This window comes from Typopeltis vanoorti, chromosome 13, assembly GCF_054136105.1.
Source record: "Typopeltis vanoorti isolate ZY-2024b chromosome 13, IOZ_Tvanoo_1.0, whole genome shotgun sequence".
NCBI classification, from domain to species: domain Eukaryota; kingdom Metazoa; phylum Arthropoda; class Arachnida; order Uropygi; family Thelyphonidae; genus Typopeltis; species Typopeltis vanoorti.
Window position 1 is genome coordinate 41129002 of NC_143561.1, and position 20618 is coordinate 41149619.

General features: G+C 33.8%; 1 protein-coding gene across 1 annotated transcript in view; it reads right to left on the reverse strand.

Moving 5' to 3' along the window:
* Positions 1-20618, reverse strand: part of Usp16-45 (ubiquitin specific protease 16/45) — a 279308-nt gene that overhangs the window by 105337 nt on the left and 153353 nt on the right. Inside the window, exons 11-13 of the mRNA XM_090402847.1 lie at positions 11526-11616; positions 7360-7448; positions 1223-1279 (exon numbers count right to left, since the gene is read on the reverse strand). Coding sequence (XP_090258973.1) covers positions 1223-1279; positions 7360-7448; positions 11526-11616 — 237 coding nt within the window. The remainder of the gene's footprint in view (positions 1-1222; positions 1280-7359; positions 7449-11525; positions 11617-20618) is intronic.

Genomic DNA, 20618 nt, shown 5'->3' on the forward strand with positions numbered 1-20618 from the left:
GATGTGAGTATTGAGATGTGAATATTACTGGAGTTATTAGGTATATTAAGAAATATCAATCTGAATACAGCAGTGGACCTGGATGAAATATATGCTCATGTGCTATAGGAATGTGCAAGTGAACTGGCAGTGCCTCAGCTCCGGCAAGGATCCAAGAGAGTGGAAAGAAGGTATCCTTGTATCCTGAATGGTGAACTTATATAGAACAAGTAAAACATTTCAGCTATTTAGGCACACTTTTTAGTGAAGATGTCAAATATAAATATATAGACAACAGAATTTCTTATTCCATATAAATAAATTTATATGGAATAAGAAAGAAATTAGTCAAATTAGCTGTATACAAGACAGTGTTCAAACCAGTTTTAACTTATGGATATGAAAGCTGGGTTAGAAATAAAGTACTTGATCAAATAATGGAAACCACATATATGAGAGTTCTGAGAAAGATTAGTGGAATGAACAGATAGCATCGATGAAGCATCATATTAAAAATGAGGATATTGGGAATAAACTTGCCATTGTTAGCATTTGGGAATGGGTTAGCAGAGTTAATCTCAGGTGGTATGGTCACTTAAACAGAATGGGAGAGGAAAGATTAGCAAAACAAGTGTTTTTTGCCAGGTTGAGAGGAAAATTACCCAGAGGAAGACCAAAATGTAGGTGGATTGATACTGTAAAAAATGCTTTAGTAGACAGAAATATAAGAGCTGATAAAGTTGGAATCTTGATAGATAACAGATTAATTTGGAGGAAAATTGTTGATCAGAAGTTAATAATGGTGTAACTATTTCATGTAATACTATCACAATTATCTTGTACATACATCCCCCCTGAGTGTAATATCAGGAATTTGATGATGATGATGATGTTTTGTAGGCTTGAAACATCTTTGATCAGCGAATGCCTTACCTAAGCAGCTTCAACTTGGCAGTAAAAATTATTAAAAGGAAAGATACTAAATATCCATTATGATTCTATACCAGGTAAGCAAATGATGCTTTGCCTTGGAAACTGTAAAAGTTTAGAAAGTGGGGGATTATCACATACACATCCCAATAGAGGCACACTTTATTCACAATAACCGAAATCAATTGTTTGTCAATTTCTAATAGCAAACACTAATAGTAAAGACAGTTATTTTAATAGAGTTTAGTTTAATGCATTAAACTCTTTAATACATTAAAACAAAACAAATAAAATGAAAGATTTAAACAGCTACCTTGTCTTCCAGCACAGGAAGGGACAAATCCATGAATGGTTCCAACATTTGTGAAGCCTAATGTAGATGAAACAAACAGATATGGTTACTTTTAATAATTTTACATGGAACATATAAACTTGAATTTCAAAGACAAAACAGCCTTTCATGTTACCTGATAACACTATTATGTAATGAAGCAGTCTGTATTCAATAAGCTTTATAAATTAACATGGGTTGTGAAGAACAGTGATGTGTTACAAAGTAGTTTCCAGATACATTGCAATAATCTTTATTAATTGTCAAAGTAACATAACACAGAACATGCAAGATATACCTAACTTCAAATCAATACAATTTATATTCCTAGGAAAGTCAAAAACTGAATATTGTTACCTGGTTCATTAGAAATGGATTACTTAAATTCTTAATTTTGTCATATACTTTGACAGGGATTTTTATGTCTATGGTAAAAAAAAAGAATTAGTCCAATGCAAGCAGTTCTAGCAATGGCAATCAAGAATACCTTAAGTGAGGACTGTGAAGTATACCTGTGGTAAACATGTGTATATGTATCAATTTAGACAGACAGGTTGAATCAACTTAGGAATTTAAGAATCAATTTAGGGAGACTGGTTGAGGTTTTTTTTTTTTTATGTTGGGCCCATACACAGGAGGTTGATTGGGCAACCTATAGTACATTAGTGCCATGTATGGGTGGTGGGTTGGGAAAGGAGGAATTTGTTTACATTTGATTTGAATGACTTTAAATTGTATTCGTTGGGAAACACAGCAGGTGGGAGACTGTTCCACAGTGCAGCAGTTGCAGGGATGAAGGAAGAGGAAAAGAAATTTGTTCTGTTTGTTTCTAGGTATACTGTGAAGGGATGTTGTGCAGCAGCTTCACGTGTTCCAATGAGCTTAGTACTGAGCGGGGGAATTATTGATGTTATTTCGGATGAGCGTTTCCCATGGAAATATTTGTAGAATATACTTATGCAGAGACCAAACGTCTGTGTGAATGTGGGGGGAGAGAGTTGGTAAGGGATGGATCATTGATAAGTCTAATTGCCCTCCTCTGTATTGAGTCGAGCATTTTGAGAGAGCTTTTAGGGGCCCTACCCCATATAGTGGGAGCAGTATTCAGTAGTTGGGCGGATTTGTGACTTTAGCTGTTCAGGGGTGAAGTAACATCATGAATGGAAGAGAAATCCTAGTTTTTTTTGAGGCTGAGGATGCCATGTTTGAGATATGTTTTTTTCTCTCTCTCTCTCTCTCTCTCTCTCTCTCACACACACACACACGCGAGGCTGCAGAAGCCACTTCATATCAATGCTGTGTGCATAGCCTAAATTGAGAAGAAAAAAGAAATCTGTTGATGTTGTTTGTTAACAGCTGGCAGTTGTAGTTCTTCAGGAACACTAGGCGAGAAAAACTATTTAAGGGAATATTAGTAGTATAGGAAGATGGAATGAAAGAAGAAGAACTGGTATGGTGAGTTAACAAGTTAGACAAGGAATAGATGTTGTTCAGCTGCCATTCACCTTCATGTAGACTTAGGGGAAAATGGAGGAATTACAGATACTAATTTAATGGGACAATAGTATCTAAGTATCTAGAAGTAGCTGTAAAAAAATGCATAAGCCAGAAACAGATTGTATATGCAACAGCAGGTTAAGAAGCAAAGTCCAGGATGTTTAGAATTATAGATAAAGCAGCTAAAGATCATGAAGAATGAATGTACATCTGTTAACGAGCATGTGTTTTTAGCATGATATGTCTGCATTGCAGGAGATTCCCCATTCTCCTCCACTTCTTCTGAGCTGAAAGGTGGGAAATTATTCTTTTGCAAAACAATTTTACCACCTCCAAGATAATTTAGGACAGATACAGATGAACTGGGTAAATAAATCAGGAGGTCCAGCATTAATAAGGAATGACAGGACATGACAGTTTGGTAGCATTAAATTAATCTTGAAAATTTTAAAGTGAAATCGGATATTGCAGATTATTTTTTTCATTTTTAAATGTGAATCCAACCTACAGGAGACGGTCATCGTATAGTACAGTGGGTGAGCTAAGGATTAGATAATCTGAAAAACCTGCTCTAGAGACCAAACGACATGAAACCTTTAACCAACTTCAGGCCATTGTGATTTAATTAAACATTTTGGATAGAGCAGTACTGGTGTCATGTCTTTAGCATTCTTCCAACTGAATCTAGTTAATAAAATGTTACAAAACAATTTTAAATGCTGCTGCTGCTAATGATAGTAGTCTTAATACTATCTCCAAAAAATCCTTATTTGTTTCTTCTCAGCCAAGGAAAGATGTGAAGTTCTCAGCAAATACAGAAAGAGAGAGATATCCATGGTAGGTGCATATAGTTAAAGAGGCAGCTGATGAAAAGAAAAAATCATAAAGAACATTCCTGGCTTGTTAGTCAGCATGTACTCTTCAGAATATACAGTAAAGCTAAATTATGAATAAAAGTATCTAAACAAAAGTTAAGAATATTTTGGAAAAAAATAAAATAAAATAAAATAAATAAACTGAGTAAAAAGTATGAGAAATGGAGTCAAAGATAACAAATATATATAAAAACTAAAGATAAGGAATGCTAGGCAACTAGAGTAATTATCTTGAAGAATTATTAAATGAAGCAAATTAAAAGTGAAAGAATTCTGCATATCTAGCTAGCTAAAAACTTTTTATTATTATTTTCTTGAATTTTCAGAGTAAGATCCAGTTACCAGAAATGTATACTGAGCGATATTAAATAAATATGCATAAGAAATGAAGAAATGTATACTGAGCGATATTAAATAAATATGCATAAAAAATGAAGAAACAACATATGAAATAAAACAGTAACTGACATATGAATAAAGTTTTTAAGGAAGATTCAATGAATCAAGCTATGAAATCTGACTTATTATTGTCTGTCATTTTTTGTATCATGCAGTTGTTGGTAAATAAATGTAGATCTCTAAGGTGCTGAGATGGGAAACTAAATGACTCTTTATCGTGATATAAGTAAGATAACTAATTCCCCCCCTTCCTTTGAAACCACAAATGTGTGGTTTCAAAGGAAGGGGGGGGATCAAACTGAAGGATAGATAATCTGGAAAACTTACAATGGATACCAAATATGCAATTTTTTTAAGCCACTTTAGGTGTCTAATAAGTAGAATAATGGTCTTATTGGGTGATGAAATTCATCTACCAAGTACAGCCATGCCCACAGTGGGCATGGTTGTACTTGGTAGACGAATTTAATAACTTGTTGATTGGAAAGTAGACATATTATCTGCTCAGCAAACCAACATTCTGAATAAGAATTACATGGTATCCTTTCACCAGTACCACTTTTTTGAAATGTTCTTATCAACATCCTGGTAGTATGGGAACAGTAGACAATCTCCTCCATATAACACTGACTTTCTAATCATCCAGGAAAATACACTTTCCCTTCTTTGTGAGCAACTTTCTCAATTTTCCCTGATTCCTCAAATTTTAACTTTCTCAGTTTTACAAAAAACATCCACCACTGTTAGAATGAGGGAGTTAAAACATTAACATATCATGTCACATTAATAGCATAGCAACTTGCAGCAAGTATACAAGATGTGCTCAAAAGGAACGGATACAATGAGAAACATACAGGAGGAAAAAAAATATGCACCTAGGACCCTTCATGATATATCAAACATTATAAAGTTTCTGAGGAGAAGTCATAAGGTCATTTGTAAGAGCATCCATAACTAGAGCTGTTTAAAGATAGATGCTAGACAGCTCAGAGAAAACCTCCATATAGCCTTTTAACATGTTCACATTGGAGTGAAAGAAATCCCCATGTCCATGCTAATTTTGTGATGGTTCCTTGATTGTAACAACTATGTAGAAGGGGAAGGGGGGAACTAATGTTTGCTTTAGCATATATTAAAAAAACAACAATTAAGGAGAATGCTATATTTGGTTGGAATATATGAATTACTAAAAGTTGTAAATATGTGAACCATCATTAATGAGCCATGTGAGAATAGAAAATATAAGAAAGAAAAAGAACAAGTGTAAACTAAAAGAAATACTTTTATTATTGGCAAACAAATTATTAATAATTAACATTTGTGATATGTGTATATTGTATAAGTTGCCATGTGGAGTGAATAACATGAAATTCTATAAACTCTAGACATGAATATGTGCATTTTTCATGTGCAATTTAAAAACTTATGAGGAGAGTGAAAGAAATTTGTTTGCGAAATATAAATAAGATTAAACCAATAATAAACAGCAGCTGTATACATTTGGTAGCTTATTAAATAAATATAGGGAGGGATGTACCATATTTAGCAACATCTGGAATGACACTTCATAATGAAAAACATTCCCTCTCCACAGACACTGTGCTGCATGCATACAAACAAAATAGATTTATTGCAGCACTAAACACAGTATCTAACTAAACAGAATTTTCATTTGCAAAAAATACATGTAACAGCTGTTTATAATGCAGTCCTTGGGGACAGAAAGCACACAATTTATATTAAGCAAATAAAGATGTATATGTGCGCGCGCACGCACGCACACACGCACACACACACACACACTAGGGGGGACTCTGCCCCCCCACGCCTATGCCGCCCAATCCCCCAAGTTCCGAACTGGAAAGCTGGTTCTCCTTGAATTCTGATGACTCGAATTTTGAAAAATTGAAAGAGGGGATTCTGCCCCCTAGCACCTACAGCCCCTCCCCCAGTTCCGGACTGGTAGGCCAGTTCTCCTTGAATTCCGATGACTCGAAAAGGGGGGGTCCCCCAACGCATACGCCGCCCAATCTCCCCCGAGTTCCAGACTGGTAGGCCAGTTCTCCTTGAATTCAGATGACTCGAATTTTGAAGACTCGAAAGGGTTTTTTTTTCTTAAGACAGAAGCAGATATAAGGGACCTGATAAACACCTGGCAGGTGTAGGAACTGTGGCTGGTTTTTTGGTGGAAACAGATAAGGGATGCTAATTTCTTATATGATCTGTAAGTGGTTGAAAGGTTGCATTTTTATTTATTTATTTATATATAAATATATATATATCTGAATGCCTGGAGTGCATTCAGAAAATTGAAAAGCATTTTTCAAAACAATGATGTCCCACTTGGTTTAAAAAGGAAGACATTTAACCAGTACATAATTCCAGTCATCATATATGGTTGTGAAACTTGATCCCTAACAAAAGCACTGACAAATAAACTAGCAACAACTCAAAGAAAAATGGAGAGGGTGATGCTAGGCATCACATTAAAAGATAAGAAGCAAGACTCATATGACTGACATCATTCTTCACCATAAGCGACTAAAATGGAAATGGGCCAGACATCTATCCAGAAGAGAAGATGAGCGATGGACCACCATACTAACGAACTGGATTCCAAAAGAAGGGAAACGAGGCCGAGGACGTCCTAAAAGAAGGTCGAGTGATGAACTGTCAAATTTTGTTGGGGAAAATTGGTCAACCATTGCCAAGAATAGAGAAAGGTGGAAAGAACTGGAGGTGGTCTTCATCCGGCAGTGGACAGAAAATGGCTGAAAAGAAGAAGAAAAAAAATATATATATATATTTTTTCTGTTAAATGAGATTTGAATCTTATGGGATGTTTGAGAGGCATCTATTACAGAAGGTACTGAACCTAGTAAACTTGTAGATCTATGCACATCACTGGATGAATGGTTATAAACCATTATAGCTGTGCACAACTTGTGGATCTGATGCTTAGATGTGTATTACCTGTAACTGCAAAAACAGATAGTGATATCCAATATTATAAATATATCATACTCTCATTTCTTGTTTGGTAAAGGGATATGTATTAATTTAGCATGGATGATGAATAACTCAAAGAGTTATTTTATTTAGCATGATATGATGGATAACTCTTTGAGTTATTCATCATATCATTCTAAATAAAAATAACTGACAATGCTGGTGAATTTTATTTAAAATAGGATTAATGCTATGAAACTTTGGCTTGGATGGTTTAATACTTATAGCAATCAAATTCACTATAATGGTGTTTGCCCGTAACAAGAGTTGACTGTATATGAAATATTTTAATATGTTTATAATTATTTGTTACATCAGAAATGTAAAGGAAAAAATTACCACAGAACATTCTTCACACTGAATAGTACTCAGCAACTGACCTCCAAATATGCTGTCGATCAGAGTATGCGAAGCCTGATTACTGTAAGCTAAAAGGAAGAAATTAACAGAATGAATTAATAAAGTTTTGAACTATTTAAATTTAAAGAATATTAGGAAATATATTAGCAAATTAGAGCAAAAGTCTAATTCACATTCCTCATATGGACTGTGAAGGATATCATCATACGGACATCATTGTCAATTACACTCCAGGAGGAAAACCAAGCCATACAGCCCAGACTTTGCAGAAAGATCAACTACCCTAGTATAGTATTAATTAGGTTTTTATGAAGTTAAGTTACTTACCTGTGACAGGCTATTGTGCCTGACACGTTGAAGAAGATGATGGTAATATGATAATATCTAAAAATAATATGATAATATTAATTACTGTATAACATTAATCAATTATGTCAATCACCTATGACATTCTTTGAATATTCTGGCAAGAGAGAGAGAAATACATATTTGATATTAAATTTTTAATAGCCATTAAGCAAATTTTGTGAATAACATAATCTTTGAGGTGATTGCTTTTATATTTTAAAGTAATAAAAGAGATAATGAGTTTCTTCACTAGTTTTCTGAGGTGTAGAAAGGTGTAGAAAGTGCTGTTCTTCATTTTAATTCTGTTATCCATTTTAATTATTTCATAGTCGTCATCATCATCAATTTCCTCATATGTACCCCAAAGGGGTGTTCAGATTACTATGACAGCACCACATGATTAAGTTTACATTATTACTGATCTCCTATCAACAATTTTCCTCCAAATTAATGTTACTTGTAAGTGTTGTGTCGTTATTTATGCAAATTTACTTAATTACGCACTTTTCAAACTCACAAATCAATTTCTCTAAGCACAAACCTGGATCTTTGGCTCTATCTCCTTTTCAAGCATAAACACATTTATTTAGTTTAAAGACTGCACCAGTTTATGCCCTATAATAGTAAATTATACTACTCAGGGAGATACTTCCAATAATCCAAATATGTAACTACCTGTTAACTCCCTCAGTCAGTCGTGGCCAAAATTCTCACTTTAACTTTACCCTCCCACGACAAGTACGTATTTTTAGAGCGGTGAGTTGACACTCTTAATCAGGCAAGACTCAGTTTAGAAAAAGAATACATGTTTATTTTACAACCTCAATATACACTAAATAATTACATAAATTCACACTAATTAAGATTGCAATCTCATATAAATATTAAATTAGGAAAGCTAGTTTCTTTCAGGGTTGTCCCAGAACACATAAAATCTCATTTCTGACAAACTGCCTATACTTATGTCATTTAACACATAACAATTCCTATCTCTGAAACTTTATCAAACTCGTCTTAACAATCTCGATGTCAGGCTCAAGCCTAATTGAACAATAACTTAAAAGTCACTAGTTGATATTGTTCTGCTTTATCAAGTCTCTTGCATTTAAATTTCTTCATTCACTCACAGGTTTCCAAAACACAAAAAAATAAAACGTCTACATTACCTTCAAATGGTTTCTGAATGGGTCTGCTGGCTGATACTGTCGTGGAAGAACCTGAGACTCGATTCTTTGTTTGGACAACGTGTGGCATTATATTTCTGCTAAGTGGCTATCCTCGATATGCACAGCGGCTATCTTCGTTATCTGAGGACTTCACGGGAACATCGACAACTCAGGCCCGCTTATAATGAAAGCAGTAGCTGCGTCGTGCTGGAAACTCCGTCCGTAAATTCAGGAACTGCTCGATTCAAACTTCCCGCTGCCATGCATCCTCGCCCGCCATTCTACCTGGAACCGGCTACCTCAACTTCCTCCTTACGACCACGAAATCCAGGGAAAAAAGCCTCGTTCATCCTCCTGCAATCCCTTATATTACGCAACACATAGCGCCCCCCTATCTGCTCCTGAAACACCTTGTGCGGTGCTATGTTAGTCTCGAACTCTGAATGATGTCAGCACTTTTTTGTTGTTATGCACACCTGCATAACAACAGTTATGCAGGTGTGCATAACTGTTGTTATGCACACCTGCTCGTAGTATCACACAGCCTCAGGTGCTTACACTAACCGTACCAAACCTTTGGACCCTTTCTTAGATTTAGCTCAGTAGAATATTTAAGTTAATTTTAGTTACACTGTACAATACTAAATCTTGAGTTATAATTCACAAACAAAACTTCTAAATAACATAATATAATTCCAAATCTGTTATGCATCTTTATAATTTTCTAAATTGATACTTTCTAAGTGTTATATTTTATTATCTTAATATTTTACACTTTAAACACAATATTATCTGAATTTTACCAAATGCAAGTATTTTCTACTATGAACAATTCAAAATGCTAAGTTGTACTTGTTGAAATCTGTATGATCTCTTAAAACAAAGTCACAAGGACATTCTTTGAATATTCTGGCAAGAGAGAGAAATACGTATTTGATATTAAATTTTTAATAGCCATTAAGCAAATTTTGTGAATAACATAATCTTTGAGGTGATTGCTTTTATATTTTAAAGTAATAAAAGAGATGATGAGTTTCTTCACTAGTTTTCTAAGGTGTAGCAAGGTTTAAGTGTTGTTCTTCATTTTAATTCTGTTATCCATTTTAATTATTTCATAGTCATCATCATCAATTTCCTCATATGTACCCCAAAGGGTATTCAGATTACTATGACAGCACCACATGATTAAGTTTACATTATTACTAATCTCCTATCAACAATTTTCCTCCAAATTAATATGTTACTTGTAAGCACTCCAATATTGTCATATCTAACATTTCGTACTTCTAAGGCGCTTCTGACTGAATCAATCCACCAGACATTGGTCTTCCTCTTGGTCTCTTTCCTGCCATTTTGGCATCAATCACCTATTTTGCTAACTTTTCCTCACCCATTCTATTTAAGTGGCCATACTATCTTAGATTAGTTCTGCTGACACATTCTTGAATGCTAATAATGTCAAGTTCCTTTCTAATATCTTCATTTTTAATATGATTCTGCCATTGATGTCAATGGTTCATGTCCCTAATTCAAAAATTAGGGACATGAACCTCTAGTCTTTGATCATATGTTTTATTTCTAACATAACTCTCAGATCTATAACTTAAAACTAGTTTGCTATATACTGCTAGTTTAGTGTTTTTGTCTCTTATTTCATATTCAGCTGGCTACACACTGCTTTTGCTTTCCAGTAAGCAAGGTGGTTGTCTCTAACCATACAAAAAACACCACCTACTAAATTCTCCGGCCCACAGTTTCCAAAACTGGAGAGAGTTTTGGAAATGGTGGGCTGGAGAAGTTAGTAGTTAGCAATCTAATTTCCACAACAGAGCTATTGTCTATCAGTAGCAAAAAAGACCAAGCTTTATGAACTGTTTAGAGCAAACTTCTACAAACATCAATAATGATAAAATTATCATACAGTAGCAGAATAATACTTACGTAGGAAAAATATTTATTGTTTGCAGAATTTTCAACTAAATTTCCTAGCCACTGTCAATACAATTGCAAAGAGATAAACACGAGTAAGTGTTTTTCTTACTGAGTTTATCTGTTTCCTAGCCATTGTCAATGGCTAAGAAACCTAGCCAAATATTCTACAAATGCTAAATATCTTTCCTAATGCAATTGTTATTCAGTTTACTGTATAATAATTTTATCATTGTGCTGTCTGCTTATGTTTCGATATTTAGATCTACAAACAATGCTTCATTCAGGATATGAATCCAGAGCAATAAGCAAGAAGTATCCCAAACCACAGCCATGAAGTAAAGAAGAAACCAATCTATGTGGATGTAAAATACTCAGAAACCAAAATAACCCAAATAATTAATGCCTGCCTTCACATTTCCTGGCCTGGTAAGTTGAGTGATTAGCCCCACTTACTGAAGGATTGAAAGAGTTTTATGTTTAATCTGTAGAGAAGAGCTTCTGGATTAGATGGAAAAAAATAAAAAAAACATACAAAAAAAAAAATATATAAAAATTAATCAAAATATGGAAAAAAAAATCCTTAGCTTACCCACACTGCTAATGAACCACAGGTTCACAACCTTTTGTGGGTGGGAATCACATGAAAACAGATTTATATGCATTCAGTATTATGAAAAAAAATTTAAGTTAAATAAGTACCTTTTATGGCTTTCTTTGTTTCTTCATCGACAGTCTCTGGATTCACTTTCTCATTCAAATGAAAAGCTCTTAAAATTCCAGTTTTTTGTCTCTAGAATAAATAAGTAAATATAAATGTACACAACACTCATGCACACACACACACACACACACATATATATATATATATATATATACACAGATAAGGAATTTGAGAATCTACATTGTACTTCTGATCTAGTGTTCAGTCCTTCTTGTAATGTGCTCTACTCTGTATTAGATGAAATTAAAACGTACATGATAGCATAAAATAAATAAATAAAAATATGCTAGCTGGCTGGAAGTATACAGTTAAACAATCTCCCCCACCTCCTACCAACTGATAAATAAACCAGCTAGAGATGACGAGTCAGTTAATAAAACAAATTCAACACAACTGCACTAACAATGGAATCACAAAAATACAATTTGACACATACAAAAAGGAGTCCATTCACCTGTTCATTGGAAATCAGATGCTGTATAGACAGATGCTTAGTGATATGCTCGCCAGGTGGTCCTTTTATATGCTTTTCTGGAGGCTTCAATCTCTGAAGATCAGTCACTCCAGACACACCATCCATCTCATCGATGGTCTACCTCTTCCTCTTTTTCCAGGAACTTTACTTACTATTATTCTGAGAAGTCCTCCTTCTATCCTTTCAATGTGTCCAAAGTATTTCAACTTTCTTCTGTCAATATCCTTAAGGAGCCTTAAAGTTATACTGATCATTTCTAGCATCGATCCATTTGACTGCCTTTCAGTATATGATACCCTCAACACTTAAGATTTACTGTTACTTCTGTAACACTAAATCTTAAAAGCAGCTATCCTTTTCCTATCAGACTTCTTTAGATTCTAAGTCTCATATCTATAAGTTGCTGTCGAAAAAACAGATGCATCCAAAATCCTCAACTTTGTTCCTGTGGAGATAGATCCATCCTTCCAGATTTTAGACAAATCTCTGATTGTATTTTTAGCCATTCTTAATCTTCTTCTGACATCTTCTGAACAGCAACTCTTCACATTAATAATGGATCCCAGGCACTCAAACTTGCTAACTTCCTCAATTCTTTCTCCATTAAGGTACACTGGTTTCTCAAGAGGTTCCCTGTCTGTATTTCCTTTAAGAACCATAATCTGTCTTGCTAGGATTGAGCTGAAGTCCTCTGTTCTTACTGATCTTATTAACTATGTCAAGAATTTGTCCTAGTTCTTGGAAGTTTATTTTGTACTTGGTTAGACTATAATAAATTTAGTTTAATCCTTTACCCAAGTGTAAGCATACAAAGGATATGGGAGATACTGAGACAAGGAGTGATGAGAGCTTGATCCACCTTTACTACGAGTTGTCAAGGGATGTACCACCTTACCTCAGTCCTGAAGATATTTTCAGGCGCAAACTTTGTTTGGTAAAAGATTAAACTAAATTTATTATTGTCCTAGTTCTTTGTCATTAAAAGGAATACTGTATATCATCAGCATACCTCAGATTATGATCAACCTACCACCTAACCTAATTTCTGTCTTGAGCTTATCCAATGCTACATGCATAATGTCCTCAGCATAGATACTAAACAAGTGAGGAGAAAGTAGGCATCTTTGCCTAATTCCCTTTCCAACCTGAAGCCAATTCAGTTAATCCAACACCTATTCTTAAAGTGGCTTCTTACTCATTGTACAAATTAGGAGTAGCAACAGTAATTTTCAAGAAGATGAACTTTAAGAAAAACTTGAAGAAAATTTCAAAATGAAACGTGCAACTTATTTGTGCCCATGGTCCTAATGAAGGTGCCAGTAATGAAGAAGTAAAGGAATTCTTGTTGGAAAACTAAAACAGAACTAAAGCCAGAAATGAATCTAGAATTTAGGGAAAATTGCCAATAATTGAACAAAAGTTGAGTTTTGTTCTGGACATCAACTGCTGCTACGAACCTCACAGTACATTATAAAGTTCTGCATAAGTGGAGGTAGGGCTCCAGAAATCCATTCTTCTGCCCTCCACAGGCAAGTAAAATGAGACAAGTGGCAAGTGAATTTTCTGCCTTGTTTTAAATGCATCCAAAATGTATTATTTTTTTAAAAATAGTTTACACTTTTTTTTTTTAAAACATCTCATTCACCGTCAAGTTATTTGATCAGTGGCTGCTAACAAGTTGGAAATAAAACTTCTGGATCTGAAATCCTTAACTGGAATACCACAGCATTCTCTTTTAATGAATTGCTTAAACAGTTGCAATTTTAGTTACTGGTTATCTCTAAAAGTCATAACATAAGCCAGTCATCTTCACTTTTTTCTCTCCTTTTATCTCCTTTAAGGTCTAGAACTTTATTTTTCTTTCTATATGAAAAATTTCATTATTTTCATTGTAATTAAGAACTCAACCTGCCATAAATAATACCCCCCCCCCCAAAAACAGCTGTTCTATCATCACTGTTGTAACAATTCATAACTTTTAAACTTTTTCTTTCTATAAAAAAGAATTCAAAAATATCTGCTTTCAAGTTTCAAAAATCTTCTAATTTCTCTCACAGCAATATTATAGAGTTCTTTTCACTCCATGCATACTCCAATATACGACACACTTCCGGTTTTCATTTCGGTCACGAAGCAATAAAAATGAGAAGCCATTACGTGTTATTCATATTTCCGAATTTAGGGACACAAAACACACGTGTTGAAATGATTATTTTACTTATTATTAATAAATAATAATAAGTAAACTAATCATTTCAACACGTGTGTTTTGTGTCACTAAATTCGGAAATATGAATGCTGATCACCGTGTAACTTTAAAAGAAAGAGTCATTACGTGTTATATTTACAGCGCATGAAAACAGTAAATCGGCACATTTCAAATGCGTGAGAAAAACATATAACTGTTTCATATCATATATGCATTTAAATTAAATTGATAAATTGTAGTAATTTCCAATAAATATTAATCAAATCAAAGCATTCACTTAGTTAAATATTAAACTTACCTGTATATTATTATAGTATGCATGACATATGTAATCAACAATCTATTCTTTATTATTATTATTATCACATGAAATGTCCAAGGACTCATCATGGAAGGGCACTCTACTCCATTCCACTACACACGTCTAACCATCTCCCGCTACTACTTACAACATTCTCGTAACGCCAACGGAGACGACACGTCAGCCATTATACATAACTTCTTGCTTGCAACTTCCATGGAGTGCACATGCTCGTCAAGGAGTTTGATGGTTGATTGATAGCTGACAGAGGAGCGTTCAGTATTGAGGTAACGGAAACAACAAGAGAGCTAATGGAAGTTTAAGAACGCAGACTGGCAAAATTTTGTTCTTAGGAAAATAAGTTTTTATGTGACAGACGGGGCATATTAATAAAAGATTCCAAAAAAGGAATCATAGAATTGTGAACCTTTAAAGTGGAGGAGTTAAGACTGTAAATAAGTATTGCTAAATAAAAAAAAATATTGCAATTGACGTTCTATAGGAATGTTAGAGGAAACGCTGATTGAAAATTTCATCTGTTTTATGGACGCTGGATCTGTTATTTCTACTGGAAAAGGAGACGGAATTTAGCAACATAGATAAAGCAGTAGAAGAAACTTTTTTTTTTGCTGCTACAAAAAATTAACAAAATTGAACTGCACGAGGTAAGAGTACTTCAGTGAATTCCGAATAGCTTACTTCAGAGTCAGGAGGAATAATGTGTGCTACATAAGGGTGATGAGAAAGGATTCTATGGAAAAAGAAGAAGAGAATCTTATATCTTCAGAAAGAGGCCTTAACAAAGAAACTGACTATGAACATTTTGTTATCGTGTAAACAAGGTGTTGTCTAGTAGACGTGATTAAGTATATGTTAAACAAACCAGTAATAGAATGAGTCAGAGAATGGGTGATCTCCAAAGTGTAAGTTTATTTTAAATGGCCTTGGATCCAGTTAATTCTGTAGTTAGTTAGTTGTGTAATTTTATTTGAAGTGTATATATTGTTTTTGTTTTATTAAATGTGTACATTTTGTATTTGGTCTTGAGTCAGGATTTTTTAGATTCTGAAAGAAACAGTTAAAAGTCATTGCACCAATCGGAATTGAAAACTCTTGTGCATATAAATAAAAACACTTGGAAATAGAAACAATCGTTATAGAGAAAATCTCATAACAAATGAGGATTGATAAAAATTAAATAAAATCTTTTTATAACAAAATGGTGTAGTCGGTAGGATAGATAATTATCAAAACAATTAAATAAATTAATAAATAATCCCCCTCTTTATAACAATTGGTAATAAAGATCAAATCTCATTTATAACAGAAGGGCACTCTACTCCATTCCACTACACACATCTAACCATCTCCCCCCTCTACTACTTACAACTATGATCAATGCCATCTACTGCCCATTACCCACCACCAACAGTATTTTTTGTCTGTAAATTGCATGTGTTCTGAAGGTATTTACCTATATACAGGATGAAAAACCCAAGTTTCCAGAAGAAAAAACCCTGCTAACTCCATATGAGATCAGCTAAATCACCATCAAATGAGCCCATATAAAGAATAATTTAAAAACAAACAAACATTAATTAATTAATTGTACTTTTCTTACAATATAATTTCCTGAATAAAATAAACAGATAATTATGAACACAAAAATTAAAATTGGCACAATCTAATTAAATATTGTCATGCATCTATATATTTTATTCTTCGAACACCTTTACCCTTGAAGTAGGTACCACAATTGTGATATAGTATTTTCCTAAGCTAATTTTCACAGCTCACATTATGAATTAGCTTAGCATAATAAAATGCATGAAAATTTTAGATAACACTTTTTAACACTGTTATTTAAAAAAAATAAAAATAAAATCTCGCAAAGACAAATCAAACTGGCTCAACATTATCCCTCCCTATGCTAACTTTTACATAGAACGTGGGGGGGGGATAATGGTGAGCCCATGGCTGTGCCTTCTTTTTCCAATGGGCTCACTTATTCCCTCCCCTCTGCTAACTTTTACATGGCACATTTTAAGCAACATGCTCCAGATTCCTCTCCTTTAAAATCCAAAGTCTGGCTTAGATAAGTCGACGATGTTTTCGCGATTTGGCTCCATGGCTGCCAGACACTTTCCTCAGCCACCTAAACAAATAACACAAGCGCATACAATTCACAATCGAGATTGAAAAGCAGAACACACTTCCATTTCTAGATACACTTGTCACACGTCTTGCTTCTGGCAGTCTTTCCTTCACTGTTTATCAGAAACCAACATGTACTGGTCAATATATATACAAAAACTCCTATCACCACCCAACACAAAAACTAGGGATCTCATTAATACACTTAAAAATGGGCTTTGAAGATTTGATCCAATGAACAAGCACTTAAAGACAAATTAAAAGTTATCAACAATACCTTCTTATAAATGGTTACAGCCCAAAATACTATCAACAAAATTCTGTACAAGACCTCATATAAAAACAAAAATAAACAAGATTACAATAAAACTGTAACCATTCTATATATTAAAGGGATATCAGACAAAATAAAGAATACTACAAAAATATAACCTTAAAGTCACCTTTAAATCTCCTAGAAAATTAAAGAACTTACTCAACTCATCCAAGGATCTACTCCCTCCACTGACCCACCCTGGAGTATAGCATATTCATTGCTATAATTTGCCCTACATGAGGGAAACAGGATGCATCAGAAAAAAGGAACATAACGACACATTAAATATAATAACTATGGTCAAGCTGGTCTTTCTGATCATGCCCCTGAACACTTTACATAGAATTGACTGGAAAAGCACTTATTTACATCACACCATAAATTGGTATGAACATAAATTAAAAGAAAACCTGTGAGATTCTTATCAATCACCCTAATCTTAACAATAATGATGGTCTAAAAATCTCAAGCATATGGAAGGCACATATTCTACCCACTTAACCTTTCTCCCCTAAGAGTTAATTTTAAATAGAACCATAAGTAATCCAGGATCCTAAATCTAATAAAACAATTACCATGTTAAATTAGGACATCATTTTCACTGCAACAAAACTATCTATATGAAAGAATGTTTCTCTGATGTTGTCTTAAATAGAATATAGCTTTGATATAGTTAATTTATTTCATTTCATTTATTTATTGTAATTTTATTTTATTTTATTTTCACTAGAGGTCAGGCCAGTGGAATAAATGTTGATCATATCATTGTCTCTTCAGCATACTATATGAAATGTAATTTAGCTTGTCTCTGTGTGTGTGTGTGTGTGTGTGTATATATATGTATAATTTTTAGAGGTACCTGTAGCATAATATAATTATTAAAAGAACACATAAGACCACAGTAATAACTTTTAATTAATAAAGGTACAGATATTTCATACTAAAACTAATAGTACATCTTCAGTGTCACACAAACAGTTAGGAATGGAATACAAGTAACAAACATTCGGTGGATCATACAGTTGTTGCCGCGTGCTAGGAAATGATAGAAAATAATGAATAATTAATCTTTAGATAATTGGTTTTTTATTGATTTCATAAAATAAAAGTCTCCCAGATCTTTGAGAGAGAGAGAGAGACAATCATTTCGATTTAAATTTGGTCAGTGTAAAATAGCTTCACATCTTTCTTTAAAAAGGCATTCATATTTGAACCTGCATCTATGGAGGAGAATAGCTTTATCCCACTGGATATTATGAGCAGTGTTAATACTGTGTTGTGCTAGACCAGATTTCTGAGGTTTGTTGTATTCAATATAATACTGACGTTCCTTAATTCTTTTTTTTCCACAGAACGGCCAGTTTGTCCAAAATAAGAAACATCGCATTCACATAGTATTTGGTAAATGCCAGCCAAAGATAGAGATGACAGTTTATCCTTTGTAGAAGGCAATAAAGAGGAAAGTTTGTTGATAGGAACATAAGTGGGAATCAATTGATACTTTTTTCAAAATTCTACCTATAGGTTCTGAGATTCCTGGAATGTAAGGGATTGGAACTCTGTGGACTGTTGAAGAAGAAACTTTAGGTAGTGGAACATAGGATTCAATTATCTGTTGGATTTGATTGGGGTTGTAATTATTTGATTCAATTAACTTTTTAATGATGGAAAGTTCTTGTTGTAAGATTACTGGAGAAGAGCAAACTTTATGTGCTCTATTAATTAGAGATTTAAGAATGCCAAATTTTTGAGATGTGTGGTGAGCAGACTTTTTTATTAATGTATCTGCCAGTAAATGTGGGCTTTTGAAAGATGCTTGTAGATAAGGTACTAAGAAAAGTTCGAGTAAGGAGGATATCCAAGAATGGTGAAGTACCAGAATTTTCTTTTTTTCCATGGTGAATTGAATATGTGGATGAAGGCTATTTATCTTTTGTAGAAATGTGGAAAGATTATCAGTATGTGGCCAAATAGCAAAAACATCATCGACATAATGATAAAAAAGAGATAGTTGAGGATGAATGGATGAAAACATAGTGTCTTCAAATTGTTTCAAAAAGTAGTTTGCCAAAGGTGGAGACAAAGGGCTTATGCAAAAATATAATTCTTTATATCACAAGCAAAAGAAAAACTTAACCTCTGACATCATTTCTACTAATAAATGGATTGTTAATATTTCAGATCATCCTTTATCCGACACTGAAACCAGTGCTTTAGCAAAAGGCCTTGATTTTGCAGTTATTCCTTCACGCATTCCATATCTTGATTTTTTACATAATATAGAATGTAATCTGTCAGGACTTTCTACTGACGATGCCAACAAACTTCGATTTGAATTTGCGACTTCTTTATTTAAAAGCAAATTACCTCCTTGCAACTTATCAAATGCTGAAATCAAAGGGCTAACTTCTTTAACAAGAGATAAAAAAATATCTATTTCTAAGACCGATAAAGGAAAAGCTATTGTAATCATGAATAAGACTGACTATGAGACAAAAGTATCCAGCCTTTTAGAAGACACCTCTACCTACCAAGAGATCACACATAATCCTACAAATTCACAAATTAAGACAATTAAATAATTTACTTGATGAGGTTATCAGCTGGGACCCCAAATTACGTGGATAAATTACGTACCTATTTTGGAAGAACTCGTCGTCTATATGGACTCCCAAAAATCCATAAAGAAGGCTATCCAGTGTGACCTATCATGAATTGCATTGATTCTCCTACCTATCAAATTGCAAAAGTCTTGTCACGTTTCCTAAGTGCTCTCACTGGACTTTCCAGATCTTATATAAAAAATTGGACAGATTTTCTTGAAAAAATCAAGGATATAAAAATCAAAGAGTCTGATTTGTAAGTCAGTTTCGACATTATTTCTCTGTTTACCAATATTCCATTAGCCGACACAGTTAAATTATTATATGAATATTACCCTCCAGATATCGCAAAGATTTTCAAATTTGTTATCCATTCAGGTTATTTCAGCTGGAAAAAGAAGATCTGCAAACAAGTTGAAGGTACTGCCATGGGTAGCCTTTTGTCTCCACCTTTGGAAAACTACTTTTTGAAACAATTCGAAGACACTATGTTTTCATCCATTCATCCTCAACCATCTCTTTGGTATCGTTATGTCGATGATGTTTTTGCTATTTGGCCACATACTGAAGATGAGTTTTCCACATTTCTACAACAGATAAATAGCCTTCATCCACGTATTCAATTCACCATGGAAAAAGAAAATTCTGGTACTTGACCATTCTTGGACATCCTCCTTACTCAAACTTTTTCTGATACCTTATCTACAAGCATCTTTCGAAAGCCCACATTTACTGGCAGATACATTAATAAAAAAGTCTGCTCACCACACATCTCAAAAATTTGGCATTCTTAAATCTCTAATTAATAGAGCACATAAAGTTTGCTCTTCTCCAGTAATCTTACAACAAGAACTTTCCATCATTAAAATCTTAATGGAATCAAATAATTACAACCCCAATCAAATCCAACAGATAATTGAATCCTATGTTCCACTACCTAAGGTTTCTTCTTCAACAGTCCACAGAGTTCCAATCTCTTACATTCCAGGAATCTCAGAACCTATAGGTAAAAT